General features: G+C 41.0%; 1 protein-coding gene across 3 annotated transcripts; it reads right to left on the bottom strand.

Moving 5' to 3' along the window:
- Nucleotides 1-3,449: 3,449 nt before the first annotated feature.
- LOC1274781 (E3 SUMO-protein ligase ZBED1) lies at nt 3,450-24,492 on the bottom strand. 3 transcript variants are annotated; one of them, XM_313982.5, is made up of 4 exons: nt 24,174-24,483; nt 23,598-23,871; nt 23,429-23,508; nt 3,450-4,664 (listed from the first exon to the last, which is right to left on the bottom strand). In XM_313982.5, exons 1-4 carry the CDS (start codon nt 24,222-24,224, stop codon nt 3,516-3,518), a joined length of 1,554 nt encoding a protein of 517 aa, XP_313982.5. In that variant the 5' UTR covers nt 24,225-24,483; the 3' UTR covers nt 3,450-3,515. The 3 variants fall into 3 exon arrangements, with proteins under 3 accessions (XP_313982.5, XP_001230965.3, XP_061498727.1); XM_001230964.3 differs by lacking the exon at nt 3,450-4,664 and adding an exon at nt 15,852-16,990 and having other exon boundaries at nt 24,174-24,491; XM_061642743.1 differs by lacking the exon at nt 3,450-4,664 and adding an exon at nt 19,011-20,934 and having other exon boundaries at nt 24,174-24,492.
- Nucleotides 24,493-24,570: the final 78 nt, after the last annotated feature.

Below are 24,570 nucleotides of genomic sequence, written 5' to 3'. Positions count from 1 at the left end.
TTTACAATAACAATCAAACTATAGATAACCACATAGAATATAAGAGAAAGCTGGCAAAATTTCGGTTCCTAATGAAAAGAGGTAAAGCAAGCAGCATCGAAAAAAAAATAAAAGAGGTGGACTCTCAAACATCATCTGAAAAACTCTGGAGGCTAATGGGGACCATTCAGGGAAAGCCACCAAAATCAAACATAATTGCCAAAGACACCGAAAAAGCCAAAGAATTTTTAAAAATAAACTTCAATAGCAATGATAATAAAATAAGATCCCCTTCTCCAAGATTCATAAGTGATGTAAATATCTTAGACGAGCAGAAATGGGATAGAATCATAAGATCTAAACGAAACTCTTCCGAAAATATTCAGCTCATAACGGAAAAATACCAACTTCTACCTTCAACATCATTTGGCTTCCGGAAAAATCGAGCAACAACATCAGCAGTCGATTTTCTGACTAATAATTTAAAAAAAAAATAACCGGAATAACAAACACACTGCCGTCATTTTTATTGATGTACAAAATGCGTATAACAGTGTAGATGTAAATATTTTAGCTGAAACTATGACAAGAAATATGATATCTCCCGAAGATATCAGATGGGTAAAAAACTTCTTGACCAACCGATGGGTTGAAATAGATTGAGATGGCCAAACAATTAGAAGAAGGATATCCAACGGTCTCCCACAAGGTGATGTGTTATCTTCTTTATTATTCAACCTATACACCAGCGACTGCCATGCTTTAAATGCAAATAAAATCAAGCTAATACAGTATGCAGACGATTTTGCATTGATAGAAAACGGAATTTCCCTACAACAACTAAAAACCAAACTACAACGGTCCCTGAACCAACTAGCTAACATGCTTGCAACAATAAAATTGAATATCAACATAGAAAAAACCAAAGTAATGACGTTCACGAAAGATAATAATTATATTAAAAAGAAAATGAACGGAGTCCCGATCGAGAGGGTCAAACCACACCGCTTTCTGGGAATAGAAATAGATGACAAATTGAAATTCCACTCTCACATAAAAAATCAAATAACGAAAGCGAAGAAGAAAATAAATTTCATTCAAATAGTCTGCAACAATAAAAACAATATAAACCCTGGTAAAACCATACAACTTCACCAATCTCTAGTGAGAGGCACTTTAGAGTACGGGATATCTCTCAGCAAAAATGCCAACAAGAACGTGTTAAATTCCCTTAATCCCATACTAAACCAAACCTTACGTAAAGTAACAGGCTGCTGTAAAACCACTCCCATCAACACGCTCCTCGCAAATTCAGCAGAAATACCGTTCAATATAAGAAGCTCACTACTAGTAGAAAAACAACTCGCAAAAGCAATAGCCCATTCACTTTTTAATCCCCAATACCTCAACATCCATAGAAACACACCCTTTCGTAAATTATCAGCTCAAGAACAAACATATATAGCCAACAAAAGTATATACGATGACATAGCCCGACATGAGTTCAATCACTCCAAAAATAGTCACTTCCTCACCAATATCAACACCTCCATCTCTGATATAGACAAAAGCAAAAACAACTACAACATAACTGTTCTAAGACAAAAAAGCTTAGAGACCATAAACAATCAACCAGGAGTAAAAATATACACTGATGGAAGTATAATAGATGATAAATGTGGCATCGGAGTTTACATAATGATGACCAACAAAGAAATCAAATTATCAGAAGGACTCTACCATCCGACTTCCATTTGCACAACTGAACTATATGCCATAGACCTTGCTTTAGAAACCGCCAGCAAAGAAAACATAAAAAATTGTACCTTATATACAGACAGTCTAGCAGCATGCTACATACTGCGGGCAGCGCAGCAAGAAATGCATATTGACGAACTAATCAGCAAAATCTTGCACAATTGTGAAAGAACACAATGCCATATTCAATGGATCCCCAGCCATGTGGGTATCCCGGGGAATGAAATTGCAGATAGGCTAGCAAGGATGGGTACCACAATTCAAACAATACAAAACAAACTAAGATTATCAGATGGCATAACCCTCTTCACTAACAGAGCTAGGACGGAAGCCAACACTTGGTATTCCCAAACATGCCTTACTAAAGGAAAGAAATTCGCAAAATATCAGAAATCGATTCCCAAAAAAATGTGGCACCATAACCTGAAACTCCCCCCAAAAGAAATCAAAATAATCAATAGGCTAATCGCTGGTCATGATTATGGAAATTACTGGCTTCATAAGATGAAATTAGTCGACCATGGAACATGTTCGATTTGCAACAAAGATGATACAGGATCACATAGAGTGTTTGACTGCCAGAAATATGAGATAGAGAGAAACAGACAAGAAAAACTCAATGAAGAAAACTTCATAAAGGCATGGAAAACCAAAAACATTAAAATTTTGAAAATAGTCACAGAATTCATCAAAGACAATAAGATAACGTTCTAAAATAACGTTTTTTTTTTCAAATAATCAAATACAGTACAACGTCGATTATCCGGGCAGCTCGGGACCGGACGAATGCCGGTTAATCGATTTGCACGGATAATGGTCCAAGAAATGTCAAATTCATATAAAAATTATAAAATTCAATAGTTTTATGAATACAGTAGAACGTCGATTATCCGGGCAGCTCGGGACCGGACGTTTGCTGGTTAATCGATTTGCACGGATAATGAATTTAGACAAGATTTTGCAAGATTTTGCTGATTAGTTCGTCAATATGCATTTCTTGCTGCGCTGCCAGCAGTATGTAGCATGCTGCTAGACTGTCTGTATATAAGGTACAATTTTTTATGTTTTCTTTAATGGCGGTCCAAGAAATGTCAAATTCATATAAAAATTATAAAATCCACTAATTTTATGATTAATTCATCTTGAATCAATCGTTAAATCGTTAGTAGAATATTATTTTAATCAATAACTATAGGTTTAACAACTTTTCATGACCTAAAATGAATTTCGAAAATACCACTAGACACTACAGAGCTGAAAAAAAAAACTGGTTGTTCACTTGACTATCGCTGCAAATGTTCGCTTGAACGTTTGAACAGCTGTCACATTTATGCGCACGGTTAAGCCGCCTGCCGGTTAATCCGCCCCCGGATAATCGACGTTCTACTGTATGAACTACCTTAGAATCCTACCCGAACTCATAAACGCAACAACTCATAAACAGAGCAACAGTCAGAAAAAAACAACACAAGGTTCACAAAAAGGAACACAGAGACAAAAATAACGAATCGATAGAACAAATCAAACGACAAAAAGGAAAAAAGAAAAGAAGGACATATAGCCTCAGTAGCTGGTCCTAAACTAAAGAGGTTCGCAGTAAAACGCAACCACGGACTAGTAGCGGAGGGCCCAGGAAGCTGGATTCCGTATACCGAACCGGGGTATAACCTCAAAAAGAGAAGAAGAAGAAGAAGAATCGGAAACAGATGTAATTACATTATGCAATATATTTTATTCATGTATGTTATTTTGTACAAATTCCTACTTGATAGCAAAGCCTAGCTTAGTTGCGTTCTTTTCACGTGACACGTAGCCTTGCGAATTCCTTGCAAGTTTAGCCGCTGTTTGGATTGCTTCAGCTTTTTAATGAAAAAGTCTTCCACGTCAGACCGCGAAACGCTGGCCCGGCGCGTGCTTCCTATAACTTTAAACAGATGCAGCAAGTTTCGACGACATCTTAGCGGCACCTTTCTGCTGTTACCCTTACCCCTACCGGTCCAGCTGCACTTGTTCACAAACACTTTGTCGAATAGTAGATCGAGCGCTACCAGCATACGGTTGGCGCAGTTCGTTTCCGTGATGAGTGAATTTAGCCAGTTGTACGTTTCCTTAAAATATTCGGCGTCAGCGAGGCGTCTGTCGAATTCGTTCAACTCCTCTGCCTTCTCCATCCGCGTGAAGCTGAATAACTGCACCTCGTCCGAATTGATGTGGGCCGTTCCGTTTTGTTGCGCAGCTGCGTAGTTAGGTTCGCTGGCTTCATCGATCGTGTTTGGCAGATTGAACGGGATAGGTGAATGTGCCGAATCGTCGTCCGAATGCTCGATAAAGCTGGGCTTGCCACCGCCGGTCGGTTGAGATTCCAGCGTGCTCTCAATACTGTGTAGCTTGTTCATTATGTGCCGCTGCAGATTCAAAATTTCACTTACTATCCTTTGCTGCTTCGTCAGGAATGTGTCCATTTTTTGGTCATGCTCTTTGACAAACTTTTCGAAACACGGACAATGTGTACATTCTTCTTTGGAGTGAGGTGGTGGGGAGGAATTTTGCTGTGTATCTTTCTGCACACTTGGCATAGCTGTTTGGGCAGTGGGTTGCATGGTAGCGAAATTTTTTACACGTATTCTGGGATTCAACACATTGCCCGGTTGCGGTGGTGCCGCCACTCGTTTCAGCGCTCGTATCTGCTCGATTGGGACACGTTGCAGTTTTTGCACCTGGTCGGCAGATACAACCACCGGCTTGGACGGTGGTTTCGTTGGATCGTCGTTTAGCATTCGGATGATGTACGTACATTTTGATGGCTCCGTACTTTGGACTCGTGTTGTAGTTGGCTTAACCGTTTTTTGTGTATTCTGCCTTAACAATGGCGAAGAAACACGGAGAGCAGGTGCAAGTTTATTAAGTAGAATGTTGTCGGATGAAGACTGAAATGATAAATAAAAGCAGATTTCAATTAACTAGTTTCAGTAGTTTCCTGTAATAGACCAATGAGATTATAATTTATTTATTAATTTATCTTTTTATTTAATGTCCTAGTGGATTGCGTCAAACAAAGCGGGTCGAACAAGACTATAGAAAATAATGATCGTGTCCAGAAATCCAAGTTCGTAGCCACATTCCTTTGAGTGGATGCTGCAGATGTACAGGCGGTCCCCGAGATACACGGTACCTCTTATACGCGGATTCGGAGATACGCGGTTTTCTAAATTTGACAATTCTTTGAGCAAATTGTACTGATTTGACACATCAATTGCAAATTGCCAAATAATTTCCGTTTTGATCGAATGTTCAAAACTATTTCAAAATGTTTAAAACAGTTATATTCAGTCAAAATCATATCAAATAATTCATAAAGTGACTAAAACCGCCCCCTATTTGCAAAATTACACGAAAATTTGTGATATTTTAGCTGGAAATCACGAGATTCGACTTACGCGGAAATTCGAGATACGCGGTATTTTGCGGCCGTTTTCGGTCCCCATTAACCGTGTATCTCGGGGACCGCCTGTACACTTAATACAAAGTGATTGGATGTATGGCATATACAATGACAGATTGATTTGTACTGCGTAAAAATAAAAACAGCGCCTATAACCGAGTCTGAGATTTTTAAATTGAAAAATTAGAATCTCACTATATATAAAATCGAAAATCGCCACAATGACGTGAGAGTAAACATTCAGCGAGAGAGAGAGAGAAAGCGGTGAGAGCAGAGCTCTCTTAGCAACGCGCGTTGCTGCGAAAGGACTTGCTCCGTGCCACACTGCCAGCCTGCGGATAATGAGGGCAATGGTTACTTAGATTTTTTGTTAACACAAACCGATTTGAAAACACATCGTATTGGATATAATGATTATTTTTTAAGTTGCAAATCAGCCACCTGATGATAATGTGTCCCATCTCATACCCCTTCCCATTATGAATCAAGATATTCAAGGCAATATTAAAAAAAACATGTTTGAAAACTATGCAAAATAGCTTAATTGTGAAATAATTGATATTCCAATTCATTCCATCATTAATAAAGCCAACCATACTCATTATTGGTGCTTAAGCACCTCGAATACTACACCGGTGCTTAAGCACCTCGAATACACCGTCGTCATCGGCAGATAAGTGTGGTACAGAATATCCTGTAAATCGGGTTGCCAGGACGTCGAACATGTACACTCCCTCAAATCTTCTTCTATTTGGCGTAACGTCCTATGCGGACATGCCGGCCTGTATAGACTTTCGAGACTTAATTCATTACCACGTAGCCGGATAGTCAATCCTTGCTACGGGGGGCCGGTGCGCGGGCTTGAACCCATGACGGGCATGTTATTGAGTCGTTCGAGTTGACGTCCACGTACCACGGGATCGCCCCAAATCTACTACTCCCTCAAATCTACTACTCCGCATTATTGGCTGAATCAGGAAATGGAAAACGCATGACAATAAGAAGCAGATGTAAGCGAGAGACCCTAAGCAGCCATATGCTAAAAAACCTTGCTGAAATTTCGAGCGAGGAAGCGGCGGGAGTATTGATGGCTTGAAAATTAAAATTGAATTTGTAACGATTTGCTCGCGGGTGGGAAGAACTACTTATTTCAGGATGTCCTTCCGGAACAAAGCACTAAAGCGAGAGATGGTTCATTGCGCAACATGGCTGCAACATACTGCGCGTTAGGTGAGACAATCGTGCGCACTGCATTTAGCCGGATAAGCATAAACTGCAGAATGATCCACAATGAAACTATGCTTACTGTAGCGTGCCCAAGAGCGCTGAATTGATTCTGCCTGTATCTATCAAGAGTGATGACGATATCTACCATGTGATGCTATCACCGTACTACGGTGTTGATTAGGAACAACCACGTTATAATTAAGGACAAGTCAAATTGGAAGCAAAATCTGAAGATGTGGGGCGGCAAGAGTAAATAAAGTAGTTTGCAAGTAAACGCGAATTTAGTTAATTGATTTGGGAAGGCTATAACAATGTTGAACCATTCTTTTCTATAACAGTATAGATCGGAATATTAGAACTACACCGTTGAAATAGTTATGTGAGGGAATATGTTCACTGTTGAAATTTGATATTTTGCACAACAACAACAATAGTCTCATGCACAAATACCAATTCCATTTAATACTTCAAAACCAGTTTCAAGATGATAAAATAAAATATTGATGGCGTTTTTGGAAATGACCCTCATGAAATTTAAGAACGATAAAATTTACATTAACATTGTTGTAAGCATCGATTACATATTACCTAACGAAGAAAACATAAGTAGAAAAAAGAGTAGAAATGAAATTCGAACCACGTGCGATATCATATTTTTGTAGATCAATTTTACATTTATGGGCACAAAAAACACAAAATGGATTGAAACAGAAGTGAACATTTCAAAAATATTATGTTTTTAAGTAAGCAATTGGGATTGGATCTAAACATGTTGTATATGTATTAGCGGCACCCTAATTTTTTAATCCACTGCACATCAATACGTTATTCAATCAACACGTTGTTGAGGTTACTACTTAGCTATGCTTTCCATAAAATCACGCCGATAACTAAAAAATAAAAATAAACAAATTATACATTTGTGTCAACAGAGGCATGGAACGTATCAGTTCGATTGAAAATAAGTAGGAATGCAGCTACTGAACTTTCTGTTTTGTCAAAATGGCCACAAAACTCGCCAATCATGATTATCATTGTTATTACTTATAAGTGTAAGTAAATAAGATTCATTGGTACTTTACGTGCGTAACAAATAACCTTATTTTTGAACACCAGTTAAAAAAATATCAAAATTGCGTGACTTGGTTTTTTATGGTTATTTAAACTTTAAGATTTACATCAGTATGGCTCAAAAGTAGCCTCATCGATACTTAACGGTTCTGCAATGTACAGTAAGAACTGTAACAACCAGGAAGTTACAAGGTTAACACAGTTGTAAGAACAAATAAGAACAAATAGGTGTTTGAGTTATGGTTGTTGCCACTGAACGTGTAGAGTTTGAAAATAATTCTAAATTTGAGGACATCCGGTAGATTTTACCGGGCCTTAACTAGTATGAATATAAATTTAAAATGGAAATTGGAAACCGCCAGCGAAAGCAAGGCGACATCCATTGAAATGTATTGTACATCTAGCAATCACGTAGTTGACAAATTACAAAGGTAGATCGCAGTAGTCTGTAATAGCATGAACTAATAGTTAGTTGTAATAAAACCACCAGCTAGAACGAACGTCTTTAGGTTATGTGTCCAGACAAGCAGAAAGAAGTGGCGGTTCACGGAATCTCGCAGTTTTCCCGAACACGACGCCTGGAAGTTTAAGGTCTAAGTGTATTTGAAAGCCTCGAAGGTATGGGACGTAGCCGTAAAGGATGTTCCAGCAAAGGCTAGTGATGTGGCCAAGTTCAAGTGGGATGTATACAAGAGAAGACCACGGTGAAGGAAATGTGGAACGTTCTCAAAAATACTTTGGCCAAGAAGATCTCGGGAAGACAGATGGTTATAGGAAATCAGATCGCTCGCCTTAAGTTGAAGGAAGGGACATCGTTGCGCGCCCACATTCAACAATTTGAGGATCTAGTTCGGCAGCTTCGAGTGGCTGGATCAAAGCTATAAGAAGGTGATTTATGTTATGTCTGAAGCTTAACCCTTATGGAGTCCTACGAACCCCTGATGACTGCATTGAAAAAACTTCCCGAATCTCAATTAACTTATGAGTTAATGAAGACCCGGTTGCTAGATGACGATTGTAAGCGCCTACGGCATTTGTGGGAGACAGTCGAAAAAGAAACGGAAGCCAACAGCGGAAGTGAAGCGTACTGACCAGCATCGCCATCTTGGTCACTTCAATGAAGGAGGTATGATCAGCAATCTGGTACGTGAGAACGTTGACAGCGGGGTCCGCATGAAACCGAAGAAAAATATCGTGTTTGCTCGTGATATAGAGAAATTGATCGAAATGTTGATATACGATCAAGAGGGGGAAGAATATATCGATGACAACAGGAAGGAGTATCCTGTTGAACAACACGTCAGAGAGAACTTCTCGACTGAATCGATCGGCTGTCGTGGCTGATCAAGACGCAGACAGACGTGGTATTGAAGGAAACGCATCAGCTGAAGCGTCACGAAGCACCACGTTGTAGGCGAACACTGAAAAGTTCAACATGACCGTGTATATGGTCGATCAGATGACGAAAAAGATAGTCATTTTTTTGATTATCAAGAAGCAGTTAGTGTAGGCGATTGATAATCATCAGCTTGATTTTGTTCCGCAGAAGTCAAAATTGAATCCGCAGAGGTCAAATTTGATGTTTTTAGCTAAACTACATTTGATTACTGAGTTTTTTTAATCAAATTTGGTACTTTTAAACATTTTATCACTTAATCATTGATACGATTAGCGCAGAATATCCTGATATTTCTGGCTTTTACGCGGAATAGATTGTTTATCAAAAAAAAAAAAAAGCAATTTATACTTCATTGGACAATTCTTTAAGCAAATTCTACTGATTTGACATTTGTTCTGTTAAATTTAGAAAACTGCGTATCTCCGAATCCGCGTAAGTCGAAAACAGACTGTATATCTCAAACGTACTCCAACTGCCATAGCTGTGTACATCATCCCTGACATTGAGTAAGTCTTCGAGCTGTGTACATCTCTGACATTGCGTACGACCCGAAGCCTGAAACACATGATTGTGCAGGTTCCCGAGATCGGAAACAGCAAACCCTGCTCTTTCAAGCCAAGCAGCGCCGTTTGGAAGAGTCAGATGAACAGCTGTTGGAGCAGTTTTCCCAGTCGGGGGACACCCGCTTACTCTACAGGAGATTGAAGAAGGCACGGAGCGGGTTTGCTCCTAAAACCGTAATGTGCTGGGAAGGAATTCTTCTGACAGATGACCAGGAGGTGATCGAAAGATGGAAGTGCTACTTCGAAGGACACCTGAATGGAGCAGAGGTAAGAGCGGCTGGCGCAAGTGGCAGAACAAGGCAACCACCACAGCAACATCACAGCAGTAACAACAGCGACAACATTGGTACAGACGACAAGTTATCCCCGCCATCTCTGGATGAAATTGCCAGCGCCATCAAGCAGCTTAAGAGCAATAAGTCTTCTGGCAGCGATGGGCTGACGGCTGAACTCTTCACGGAGAGGCTTACCGTTGAAATGCATCAGCTGATCGTGCGAATCTGGAAGCAGGAGGAACTACCGGAGGAGTGGAAGCTGAGTGTTATTAACCTTATCTACAAAAAAGGCGACAGTCTAGATTGCTCGTACTTTCAAGCCATCACAGTCCTGAATGCCGCATACAAGATCCTGTCCCAGATCCTGTTCTGCAGACTTGCGCCCTTGCTATAATTTTTTTGGCAGCTACCAAGCTGGGTTTGTTGGAGGTAAATCCACTACCGACTAAATTTTCACTCGACAGATTTTGACAGATCATCCAGAAGTGCCGAGAGCGCCGGATCCCTACGCACCACCTGTTGGAACATCATGCAGCGATACCACTTCTCTGGGAAGTTGAGCCGACTGTTAGAGGCCTCAATGAATGAGGCTTAGTGCAAAGTAAGAGTATCGAACTTGACATTCAAATCTCACAAGAATCTGATGACAGCAAGATGCAAGATGACGGACTATTCTGTCTGCTCTTTAACATCGTCCTGGAAGGTTTCATTCGAAGCGCGAGGTTAGACAATGACATATGTGGCACTACCTACCAATGACATATGTGGCACCGGTACATCGACATCATTGGCAGGATAACAGCGAAGGTCTTTCTCCCTCTCTGTCTTTTTGGCCTACTCAGAAAAGAGCATGTCGTCGACACGTGGCCTAGTCAACATTGCTTCTACAGGATGCGCGGTCCCTGGTTGTAGCCTCCCATTCATGTAGACATTCGATCTTCGACAAACCTTTACCTGGTTCAGCCAAAGAGCTTGCTGTGCTCCCCTGCGCCTCATGCAGAACTAACTAAGGGTCGCTGTGGACCACCTTCTTTATGGGTCATGAGTCTAGCAACTGTTGAACTTCTCAGCTTGACACGACAAGTGCCTATCAGGCAACACCGAATGATTGCCAATCGGGCCACACACACATTGAACTCTGAATAAAGATCATTCCTGCATTAAACGTACAAGCGAACAGACGTATTTTTTTCTTTTGGTAAATCAGTCCACTCGGTATTCCACTTTGCGTTTCCCTCACACTTCAACAGGTTATGGGTCCAGCTCTGTGTGGCCAGTTCAATTGAAAAGTGCGCGACGCGGTTCGGAAAAACAGTTATTTTTTCGGTGTGAAAAATTAGGACATTTCCGGAAGGTACGCAGTGCGGTTAAGGAATCGTGTGTTTTTCGTGGTGAAAGAAAAAAATCCAACCGGGACGGTTTTTGCACGGGCAAAAATGGATTTTTCGAAAGTGGGTGTCATCCGAAAGTGGGCTGAACAACCGAAACTATCGGTCGTGGGCTTTCAAAGTGCAGATGTTGATGATGCGGGAGGGTACGTGGACGTACGTTGACCCGGGTGTCGCGCCGACACCGGTAACTCCGGAGTGGACGGAGGGTGATTCGAAGGCGCGGGCGACCATTGCTTTGTTGGTTGAGGATAACCAACACAATCTCATCATGACAAAGAACACAGCGAAAGAGACATGGGATGCGCTCAAGGCACACCACCACAAAGCCACTCTTATCGGGAAAGTTTCGTTGCTGAAAGAGATTTGCAACGCAAACTATCATGAAGGTGAGAATATGGAAGATTTTTTATACGGCATGGAAGATCTTTATTCTCGGCTGGAGAATTCGGGTGAAAAACTCTCGGCGAACATGCAGGTGGCCATGATTTTGCGGAGCCTTCCAAAAGCATTTGACGCACTTACCACAGCTTTGGAAAGTCGTTCAGATAAAGAACTAACGATGGATCTTGTGCGGGCAAAGCTGATCGACGAAAGTGAGAAGCTGTACGGCGGAAAGGTGCAGGAGGAGCGAGTGCTGAAGGCGAAAAGTGAAGCAAAACCAGGCGCGTGTTTCTTTTGTGGTCAACCTGGCCATAAGAAACGAGACTGCAAAGAGTTCCTGAATCGGAAGAGCAGCGGGGAAGGTGAAAAGAAGAAAAAAATTAGGACGAATAAAGAACAACAAGTGAAAACAGTGCGCGAAAACGACACAAGTTCGTTCACGTTCATGGTTCGTCAGCCTGAAATTCGCGGTAACGATCGGTCGTGGCTAATCGACTCGGGTGCTAGTTCGCACATGTGTAGTGACAAAAGCGCGTTCACGATAATGGAACAAAGCTTGCGTTCAAATGTTACCGTCGCGGATGGCAGCGAAAATCGCGTTGAAGGCGTTGGCGATTGCCTGATCAAGTGTGCGGTTGAAAACGGTGAAATAATTGAAATCACGCTACGGGGTGTGTTGTATGTTTCTACGCTGGAGGGAAACATGATTTCAATCGGTAAACTCGCGGAAAAAGGTGTGCGTGCGGTTTTTGACAACACCGGGTGCAAACTCGTTTACGGAAATACGGTTGTCGCGGTCGCGGATAAAGTGAGCGATATGTATTGGTTGCGAATTGCACAGGATCGAGTGATGAAATCAGTGGTAAAGGAGCACACGAAAAAACTGCCAACACACTTGGCATCGTCGTCTTGGGCACAGGGATCCAGCTGTCATCTGTGAAATGAAGCGGCGCGATTTGGTGTCGGGGCTAAAAGTGGTCGACTACGGTATCCGCTGGACCTGCGAATGCTGCATCGAATGCAAAATGGCACGCTCGCCATTTCCACCAGTTGCGGAAAAAACCTCGACAGAAGTGCTGGATATAATCCATAGTGATGTGTGCGGCCCAATGGAGGAAACGACCTTAGGGGGATGCCGTTACTATATGACCCTAATAGACGATCATAGTCGGTATACTTTCGTCTATTTTCTCAAAAAGAAATCGGAGGCCGAGGATAAGATTCGCGAGTATGTAAAATTGGTTCAAAACCCGTGTAAATTTGGCCGGAAACCGCGAATTATTCGCTCCGATCAGGGAGGAGAATACTCCAATAAGGCGCTTCGGAAGTTCTGTGCGGATGAAGGGATAAAGATGGAGTTTACTGCAGCATATTCACCCCAGCGGAGTTGCGGAGCGGAAGAACCGATCGCTCACGGAGATGGGTCGGTGTATGCTTCGGGATGCAGGTATGCATAAGCGATTTTGGGCGGAAGCAATCAATACCGCTTGCTACTTGCAAAATTGATTGCCGTCTGCTGCAGTAGAACGTACGCCATTCGAGATCTGGTTCGGCAGAAAACCAGATTTGACCAACCTGCGACTGTTTGGATGTGTTGGGTACGTACTGATTCCGTCGGTGAAACGAAAAAAGTTAGACGTTAAGGCGGAGCGTATGACTTTTGTCGGCTATTCCGGCGAGCATAAGGCGTATCGGATGCTAAACACTCAAACGGGAGAAATTCAAATCAGTCGGGATGTCCGTTTTCTTGAGATTGATGACGGATCTAAGGAGCAGACATACGGCGATCCCAAAATAGAGGATAATCCGACTGAAAGCGTTGAAATCGAGTGGTCTCTCGATGAAACGAAACGGGAAGCTAAAACTAACGTGGCCAATGATACAATCTCCGATTCTGAATTTTACGGTTGTGATTGTTCAGACGATGGCTGGCCACAAGGTTTTTGGAACGACAATGATAACAATTGGCTTCGCGGACTGTGGGACGATAACGACGATGAAGCTGGAGCTGCGGTGCCGGAGGCGGTGCTGGATGCGGTACCGGAGGCGATGCCAGCGGCTGTGCCAGAGGTGTCGAATACTCCCGTTCGTCGTTCACAGAGGGCGACAGTTGGCGTTCCACCGGCAAGATATGAGACGAAGAAGTATATCTGGTGAAGGAAAGTGTAGCAGAACCAAAAACGTATAAGGAAGCTGTATCCGGTCCTCAGAGTGCCGAATGGAAAACGGCGATGGCAGAAGAAATGCACTCTCATCAGGAAAATGGAAAGTGGAGCGGAGCTGCCACCACACCGGAAGGCTATCGGGTCGAAATGGATCTTCAAGTGTAAGGCGGATGAAGACGGTCATTTCGTTCGGTATAAAGCACGGCTGGTGGCGCAGGGTTTCTGCCAGAAATTCGGGACGGATTACGACCTGGTGTTTGCCCCCGTCATAAAGCAGATTACTTTCCGGACGATGCTGGTTCTGGCGAGTAAAAGGAAGATGTTAACGAAGCACGTTGACATAAAGACGGCGTATCTACATGGTCTTCTCAAGGAGGAGATTTTTATGCGCCAGCCACAGGGATTCGAAAGCGATAACCCGAACGAAGTGTGCAGGCTGCATCGCAGCATTTACGGGCTCAAGCAGGCAGCTCGTGTCTGGAATACGAAAATCGACGACGTACTGAAAACTATGGGTTTCATCCAATCAACGGCGGACCCATGTTTGTACATACGCGAAAAAGCGGGTAAGTCCATCTTTGTTCTCATTTACGTTGACGATGTGATCGTCATATGTACCACGGAGGAAGAATTTTCTGAGGTGGTCCACGTCTTGACACTGAATTTCACGATCAGCGTCATGGGTAACCTAAGATTTTTTCTCGGCATACGAGTTCGGCGTAACGATGGGCGTTACTGTATGGACCAACAAGCTTATTTGGAACGAGTTCTGGAGCGTTTCGGCATGCTGGATGCTAAACCGTCCAAATATCCGATGGATCCCGGCTTCTTAAAACGAAAGGAGGAGAATGGCAGGAAGTTGGATTCGCCAAAAGCGTATCAAAGAGCTCATAGTAGCTCTGTTGTACGCTGCAGTGACCAGCAGACCCGATATTGCAATCGCCACAGCCATTCTGGGCAGGAGAGTGCAAGATCCATCAGAAGCAGATTGGAACGAGGCCAAACGGATACTACGTTACCTCAAGGGTACACTGGATAGTGTATTGTACCTTGGAAGCGGCGAACAAAAGCTGGAGTGTTTTGTGGACGCCGATTGGGCAAGCGACGAGAGCGACCGCAAATCCAACTCGGGGTTCGTGTTTAAGTTCGGCGGCGGGCTCATCGGATGGGGCTGTCATAAGCAGAAGTGTGTGGCACTATCTAGTACCGAGGCCGAATATGTTTCCCTTGCCGAGTGTCTACAGGAAGTAAAGTGGATCCTGAAACTGATGGCGGATGTTGGCGAGCAACTGGATGGTCCAGTTCTGGTCAACGAAGACAATCAAAGTTGCATTGCGCTGACTAAAGGAGACCGAGCCGAACGCAAAGCAAAGCACATCGATACGAAATTTAATTTCGTGAAGGATATGGTTCGGGACGGCATCGTAAAACTGCAGTACTGCCCAACCGAACACATGCAAGCTGATTTGCTTACCAAACCGTTGCAAGCAGTGAAACTTCGAAAACTTAAGGAAGCGATCGGAATAAAACCATTCAGTGTTGAGGAGGAGTGTTGAACTTCTCAGCTTGACACGACAAGTGCCTATCAGGTAACACCGAATGATTACCAATCGGGCCACACACACATTGAACTCTGAATAAAGATCATTCCTGCATTAAACGTACAAGCGAACAGACGTATTTTTTTTCTTTTGGTAAATCAGTCCACTCGGTATTCCACTTTGCGTTTCCCTCACACTTCAACAGCAACCTCATAACATGCCCCAGCCATCGTATCCTGCCAACCTTCGTCACCATCAGAATGGTCCTATCACCGTACAGCTCAGCAAGCACCGTGGTTCTTCCTTCTCCTCCAAACTCGATACTCGAACACACCGCCAAAGATAGTCCCGAGGATGTGTCGTTCAAACACGCATAGAGCGTTTGTATCCTCCGCTCAGGACCACTAAGGTGAATCAATGTGCAATATACCTCACATATCAACAATGCTGATGTCGTTGTCCGAAGTAACGATCGTCCCAAGATAGCAGAACTCTTCTACCACCTCTAGATTGTAGCCGTCAGTTCAATATACAGATTGTGTTACTGTTAGATATCTGAACTGGGAGGATAAGTACTGTTTCAGCATGTCATTTAACATGTCACATATACATAGAAGATGCTTATACTTCGAATGTAGATGACCAAGGAAAGCATGTCATTTATATGTGTTTATTACTTTATTTTAAAAGTGCATTATATTTTGTTTCTTATCCTACATAACTACTATACATAACCATAGCATGTTTCACTCTTTCATTTGTACAGTGTAAAAGTTTGTCTCGTTCGACACTTTGATCGCACCAGCCCTTTCGCTTTCAACCGTTCTTTGGCATGTTTCAGCTTGTTCATGAAAAACGACTGTACCATATCCTTGGTTACCTTGTCCTCATGGGTACTACCAACTGATTGGAAAACTTTCAAGACATTTTGATAAGAAACCATTGCTATTTTTCTGCTTTTTTTAGATATGCCCGTCCATGAGCATGTCGTTAAGAATGTCTTGTCGAATATGGCATCGAGCACAGTCAACATTCTATTGTTAGGATCCTCGTCAACAATTTGTATCAGTAGTTCATTCGTCAAGTTTCGAAAGTAGCCTTCATCCTCCAAATCTTTATCCAACTTTTCGAGCCCTTCAAGGCTGGCAACGAGTGGCTGATCGAAAAAGGGAATGGATTCGTCAGCGTTTTTATTCGCCTCGTCAGCGTTTTCATCGTTGAGTAATGTTTTAATTCGTAACTCCATAGCGGCCATACGATTCATAAGAATTTTTTGATTTTTCAACATTTCATTTGTGGTACGTTTTTGCTGCGATCGAATATTGATTAGCAACTTTGTCTGTGCTTTCAGCATCGCTGTCATTGTTTTGCAATTTGAGCAGCGTGCTTTGCGGATCATTTTCGATTCTGATGTGCCGATATTGCTCGCTGCTACTCTTGACACAGGGGTTGTTGTTTGTTTGGATGTAGGATCTTCAATGTCACTATTATCATCCTGTAATGTATGTACGATCATTGAATTATTCACAGAAAAATCAGACAACGATTCGTCCGACATAGTGATTAATGAGTCCGCATCTTCAGAAGTTATCCTTCGGTGTTCCTGCTTCGACCGTTCTACTTCCTGATAGATACTGTGCTTGTGGATTTGTGTTTGCTCGTTAGCTTCTGTGCAGTTTAATCGGATTTTTAGTGGATTGCTGGGTACGCTAACCCTGTGATCAGGAACAACGCTAAGCTTTACATGCCCTTTGGCATCGCGTGTTTGTACTATTTTGCAACGTATTATTGATGAGTTCTGTAATAAGATGAAATCGCCGTTAGCGTCTTACGGATTTTCTTTTATTTTGCACGACTAGTTGTCTAAATTAAATTACATTTGAAATCAAGTATTTGCTACTCATATAGTTATAGACGTTGAAATGAGCGACCAACTCCAATTCGTTTGATCCAGCTATACCTCAACAAAACAAGATTATGTCATGCCAAGACCTACAAAGAGGCCGATGGAAAAGGATAACCAAAAGGAAAAGAGGCTTCATTCCCCTTAGCAAATTCATCACCGCTAATAGTTGGAACGGTTATACGGCCGCTGTTTCGATCAAGGCCATAATATCACCATGGAGAGACCATCAATCACACCAAGACCAGAGAGTGCTATCACGACTTCAGATGTGACACACCCGGCTCACCCACATCTTTTTATTGCAAAAATCCACTATGCAGTTTTTGTGGCGTTGATATCGCAGTCCGCCACAGCTTAACCGAATGGATGGATATACTACGGAACGTATCGCTTGCAAATTGGACCATTGAGGAGCATCGACACTATACTCTCACCAGACAACGATTGCCAGCGAAAGCTTTTAAATTTTTAAATTATTGCTAACTTTTATAAAGAACTGCAACCAAAACCATATGTAAATAAGACATATTAATTTAACAAAATCAACGGATAGCTTAAAGTAAACCGAGACTAGCCGATATGAGATAATAGCATGCTACAAATGGCTTACAATACAGAATGTTCGATTTTAAGATTAGAATTATTGCATTGAACTAAAAAGGTGAATGAGGCCAATCGACTAAAAGTCACTATAAAAAAGCAATAAAAACCATACTAAGACTAGGAAGTTTCAATAGGGTAAATGTACCTATAGTGGTGGTAGTACCAATAGTGGTGGTATTGCACTAAAATGCGGTTCATACGGCAAATCAGAAGTAATTAAGTTATTTAAGTTAGTGTAAAATGTTCTTTAGCCTTTTACAAAGGTTTTAAAAGTTAAATGGGGCCATTCCATTACTTAGTGACCGAAAAATCCATTATTTTGTGAAAAGTGTCGACATTTTTCCAAAATCCTTAGAATTTCATAACGAAACTCATTTTTCTGTTAACGTTCCAAATGACCACATAACCACGCAATTACTAGTTTTTCAACATAATTGTTATGAAATGTTATTGTTTTACTAAAATTATTTGCCTTTTGACCATATTTATGCATTTTTAAGTGTTTTTTTTACCATAGTGCCATTATAGGTACACAACACAGGCATGTTCCTATAGTGGTTATAGTTATAAAATCAATGAAAACAGGTCGTTTTAGATTTTTTTCGAGGATATTTTTGACATGTCGTATTGTTTTCACTAAAATAATCAACAGAAATGAGTTTTATGTAGGTAATTTACCAAAAACAGGCCAAAATTCGCTTATATGGCTGAATGAAAAATTGACTTCAAATCAAGCACACTCTTCCGGGTGTAGGTTGACGACAGGTGTGATGCAGTACTTTTGTCAATAGTTTCATTGATCAAATTTATACATTTTTTTACGATCAAATTACGCAAGAAACCTATATTATGGCAGTAATCTGTGCTATTCATACGCAAACAGCTTCAAAACTAAGTTTCATTGATATTATACCCCGTTTTTGATGCATCTTTGTTTACCACCACTATAGGAACACAATACGACGACTATAGGAACCATACCACCATTATAGGTACAACGAAGCAGTCACAAAAATATGTATTTTTTCGTAAATTTGATGTATTTCATGATAAAAATAGTTGTGATTGCGTAGATAAAACATATTCCAATTGGTATGTGTTAAAATATTCAGAAATTGTCCTTCCTGACACTTTAAATCCATTAAAACACATCGGTACCACTACAAATTGTACCACTATTGGTACATTTACCCTACCACCAATCATTTCGTTGCTCGGAAATTCCATCGTAGAATGATTATTTAATACAGGAACTTTACGGATGTTTGCGATTTTATCAAAACTCTACATTGTGCATCTAACGCAGGAGTTAGTTTCAGTTATCATCATAATTATTTTATACTTAGCAATAAGTACATTTCAAATTCTTACGTCAAATTCAAATCTTAAATAATAACATAGACTATTCATAAGTCTTCCAACTTTGCGTTGTCATAGTTTTGCTGAATGAACAAAAACTCGTGCACATTTTTGACGCCCAATTTGCAGCGTTTTTCTCTGTACAATCGGCCTGCTTTGGTATACATTCGATCGCAGGGTACTGCTGTCGCTGCAATACAGAATCGCTTCTGCACGAGATCGTACAACTTGGGGTAGTTATTTTTTTCCTTGTGCCACCACATCAATGGATCCTGATCCAACGCTAGTATATCTGCTTTAAGATATCGATCTAGTTCTGCTTTGGCAGCTGCTTTCGGACTGTTCAATGCTTCAGCTTGCGGTAAGCTACTTACAAAGCTGAAGAAGATTGAATTTGTTGGCACTGAGCTCTGTTGCTGAACCTTTGGCGAGGGAAGCTCATAGTACATGTACATGGGCGAAATGGCTTTGATGATCGCTTCGGAAGCTGACTGAAAGTTATCCTTTTCCCTATCCAAACCCTGTTGCTTTATTCTTGGATCCAAAATCATGGCCTGCAACACATGCTGGTCATTTTTCAACGGCTCTAATCCAGCGGCAATTCCGCTGATCAATCGCGAAACCATATCCTGCATATCTGGCTTTAAGTTTTTCGTATCTCTTTGAAACTCGATCACTTTTTGCTGCAGTAACCTTACAATCAGTCCCATTTTGGAAAGCGTAACTAAGCTATCGGACGATACATGTTTGACGGCTTCATCAAAATAGCCTAGAACCTGTACGGAATGTTCAACGGTACTCCAGTCGTTAGGCTGCATGTTGGTAGTTACAACCTGCAACGAGTTCATGCATACAAGGACAGGAATTTTGTTTTGCCAAAATCGATATAACATATCATATGTTGAATTCCAATCGTTCGCATTGTAGCACTTCAGTTTCGTATCCTTCAGATTCAAACTATCTTGCATTTCTAGCAGAGTTTTTGTTGCAACGTCACTTTGTCTGATATCTAGAATGATTTGTTTTACTTTCTCGTACGTCTGCATTATGCTGTCGGTAATGGCGTTTTGCACTACTGTATCGAGACCGTGTGCGAAACAGTAATAATGCTGCAGACCTAGCTTCAAGCATGCAGATTTCATGTCGCTCACATGGTTACTTGTCAGACTGACGACTTTGCCTCTCAGGGCGAATTTATTGATTACTTTTTTAATCCATTCTACTATATCCTCATCAGCAGTAGACTCCTTAAACGATAAGCATTCTAAGAGATGTGACGTCGGCTTACATCCTTCTTGTAAAAAGTGCGCAGTTATAGCCTTCAAATTCGTATTGTTTGAGTTTGTCCATCCTTCTATCGTTAGCGAGATTGTTTCCGCCTTGTTTAATTTGAATAGAACGCTTTCAACAGTTTCGTTGTAAACCCGGGGAAGCAACTCATTGGTAAGATATTTCGTTGACGGCATTTTGTACTGCTGGTTTAGCTTACTAACGAAAACCCGGAAGTAATTTCCTTCGATCATGGTAAAAGGATTGCAGTCTTTAATTAACGCAAGCATCAACAGCCGGTCCAAGTTGTTTGAGTTAAACGTGGATAGCGGTCCAGCAAAATCAGCATGTGACGATTGACCATTCTGGTCCGAAGTGACAACAGATACATTCGTAGGTGTTGGTGATCTTGGTGATGTTGCATCCTCGCCGGTTGCAATGGGGAATTTAATTCCTGCATGAAACGATCTCATATGGCGCGCTAGGTTCCACGTTGAGCCCCGATTCATTTTTATCATCTTTCCACAGTACCGACAAATTCCTCCTCCAGCAGTTTGTTCAAAATGCATCCATGTTACTTGTTTCAAGTACTGCTTTCTATGTGTCTAAATTGTAATTAAATTGAAAGCAAAAATCCTCAACAATTAGAGTATGCACAGAATCGTCAAGAAAAAGGAAGAATAGTTTGTATGATGCTCATTTGAGAGATGTAACTCACTTTTGCAATGTTTAAATCATTAAGAAAGTTATACAGAATTTCTTCTATCTGTTCAATGGGAAACTTGGACTCAGATGAATCGTCTCAACGCATACATGTAAGAATGGTGACAGGATAGTATTGTCCGATGCAAGCAAGTGAACTATTATAAAGGGGAGAACTTGAATTGATCGTCAGTCGTTGATCAGATCGTAATAAAGGAACCTCGTTTTGGGACAAAATAATTCTGGTGTCAACGATCGCTCGCCCCTTCACTTTTACATACATATTCGTGTGTTGGAATATTAGGTCTGCTTTAACCACTAAGTGTTTTTACTATCAGTTTACTTCCACTAACTCATTATTGTGTCTGTATCAGCCTGCGTATGGAACGTTCGGTCCATACGGGGGCATGAACGTACGACTAGTTGACTGTAGTAAAAGACAGGCCCGCAATCTATTGGCAGTGACAAAAGATTTAACTATGGTGGCATGCTAACATCTCACGCATAAATGAAATTTCACATGTCCTTGCAAGCCTATTGCTTTAAATCATTTGAGAATCTTCCAAAAATTGATGCTTTATTGATTGGAAATCACGCAGCCTGTGATTGGCCTTTTGTGCAAAGACCATTATTGACCGCTCAATAACGCCAGTACATAGACGCAGAATACAGAACCTGATTATATAAATGTATGTATAAAAAAGTAGTCATAGTAATAGCAATAAGTTTGGCTTAAAGAGATTTGAAGTCTCGCCATTACATTCATCTCTTCAAATGTAATCATACTTATAATAAATAATCAGTTTCCAAACGTATGCATGAATACAATAAAGGTATATAATTCACGTAGAGACTCTTTGATAACAAAAAAAGGCTTAGGATAATCAACAAAACTTTAAAATTAGTCCTCGTAAATTAAATGATCAGTTTTTTAATCATTTTTTAAATATGACTGTTAATAATGTTTGTGGCTGTGAATCGTGGCTGCTAGAACTCTGCAGTAACTCAATAGGAAAGAAATTTCGTATACAGTAGATCTCTCTTCATGACGATATCACTCTACAATACAAACGAGCCAAATTTCGCATATAATGTTAATTGCGTTCTTCATCATGAACGGTAATGTTGGACAGAGAAGCTTAATATGAGTCTTCATCTTCTTCTTTTTGGGGTAAAGTCCTACGCGGACATGCTGGCCTGCACAGGCTCTAGAGACTTTTTTTGTACCACCACCACCAGAGGATAGTCTAGTACTTTCTTCGGGGGGACGATTCATATGAGCCTTGAACCTATGACGGGCATATTATTGAGTCGTACGAGTTGATGACTGCACCACAGAACCGCCCCTTGGAATCAGTACAGGTGTCCCCCGAGATACGACTGTATTTGGGACCGAAAAAATGTCACAAAGCAAGGCGTAAGTCGAAAAAGTCGTATGTCGAATATCTATGAATATAAAGTTTATAACCGAAGTTGAAGAGTTGGAATCTATGATATCGTGTATTTTATTTAAAATAATGTTCGATAATGTAATAATTATATTTTAAAAACCGTACACAATATAGATATTCAAGATAGGGTAGTTTTGGAATCTTTGGAAATGTGTGTATAACGGTTATCAGCCCAGATATTCAAAAAAAAATACATCAATTTCTTGCAAATGACAACTTTTAACTGTCAAAATCAAAATCGTCGTATCTGCGAATCGTCGTAACTCGAGGGACGCCTGTACTATCAGCCAAAAGGATCATTTTTATGTTTGGATCTCGTACAAAAAGGTAAAATAATTGATATTTGAATTCGATTTTTTGCATAGTCGTATTCATAGCTTCAAGATAATCTAGCATGGTTTTTGCCCATTAAAGGACTTTCCATACAATTTTTATCGAAAATACCTTTCCGCATAACGGTTTTCGTATAACGAGTGAGTCACTGGAAAGAATTGAACTCGTTATGCGAGAGTCCACAGTATGTGTAAATATAGTTATCTTTAAGATAGACTGTAAATCCAGCAATTATGTACCATTCTTTACGAATTGTTCCCATAATGAATACATCTAATTGTTCTACAAATACCCCTTATAACGCAAAATTTCGCACAACGAACACCGATCAACCGATGCGATGATTTGGATTACTCGTAAAAGATTTAGGATCCATTCACATTGTAATTGAATGTAATGGAAATGTAGCTCTAAGCGTAATGGTATGTAAATTGAAACGTAAATATTTCCATGCTCAAACCCTAGACAAAAAGACTGCAATCGACCAAAATGGTTTAAAGACAGATCAATGAAAAACGCATTTTGTGCCAAGAAATACTACGACATATTTTCAGATATTACCTCTACTAATTAAAGATACGAAATAATGAAAGATTTTAGTTTAACAACTTACAGAATTTGGCAGCCTTTTCGTTGCACTGCTTGAGTCCTCTTCTGATTCTTCGTCGTCACAGTTTTTTCTCTTTGCAGTACCTGGAAGTCGAGGAAATTTGTAGGGATATTACGGTTTTCCTAATCGTATATTAAAACGTAAACTGCACAAAGAGCTAATTGTAACTCACTCGAACCAGCAGCCTCAACGGCTTCAGCATTTAAATCACTCTCCTCTGCAGTTGGGTGTTCAGTCTTGACGTCTTGCCCAAACGCATCGAGAAAGGCATTCGGAAACGTAATGCTGGTCTCGCCGATTTCCATTTCATCCAAAAACGGATCTCTAGCACCACTGCTTAGGAAACCCTCCTGATGTGTGGTTTCTGTTGCAGCCTGTCTTGTGTGATCGAGGGAAATGTCGTCATCGATAGGTTCTTCTTTGAGTTCTGGCATCTCGGCGGAAACCTGTTAGAAAAGTAAAAAAAAAGAAAAAAATATTATTTTTTATGTTTTTAATATAAAATTAAATGGAATCATTCCTGAGGAAAACACATTGGAGGTAGTGTAGTTACACTTCCACGGTGTTTCCTATCTTTCTACTAGCGCCACTCAAATAATAAACTTCTTCGTTCGACTGCACCGAAATGGCAGCTGAAAAATCATATTCATGACTAAACAAATTACAACAGAGAGAGCTCTGTTTTCCTCTAAATACAATTTCCATCAACGAGTTTGAGCTGGCTAAAGAATGGTTATTCGAATCTTACCGCAGGAGGTGCCGCCGATCTGGTGCTACGCTTGGTTTGTGAATTCTCCATGATTGTAGGTACGGAATCGAGATGCCAATCTGCAACACAGCGTCGACGAACTGGCACCACGGAATTTGGATCTGATTTGCTGAACAATGGATTGTTCTGTTACAAATGTAACCATCCAATTCCACGGCGGATCAATACGCTTACGAATCAATCGTAACTCGCGTTAGTTTGGTACAATTTACCCGAGTGCCCAATAGCTTTACACACGCTGAAACACGGATAGTTTGCAGATTGACAGTTGAACCTTGATTGTTGATGTCGTTCTTGCTGAAGCCGTGATTACACGGAACCAAAAGGCCTTTAGCTGCACCAGCAATGCTGTCAAATTGAAAAGTAGGTTTTAAAA

Source organism: Anopheles gambiae, chromosome 2 (genome assembly GCF_943734735.2).
Source record: "Anopheles gambiae chromosome 2, idAnoGambNW_F1_1, whole genome shotgun sequence".
Taxonomy (NCBI): domain Eukaryota; kingdom Metazoa; phylum Arthropoda; class Insecta; order Diptera; family Culicidae; genus Anopheles; species Anopheles gambiae.
This window is presented reverse-complemented; position numbering and strand designations above follow the sequence as displayed.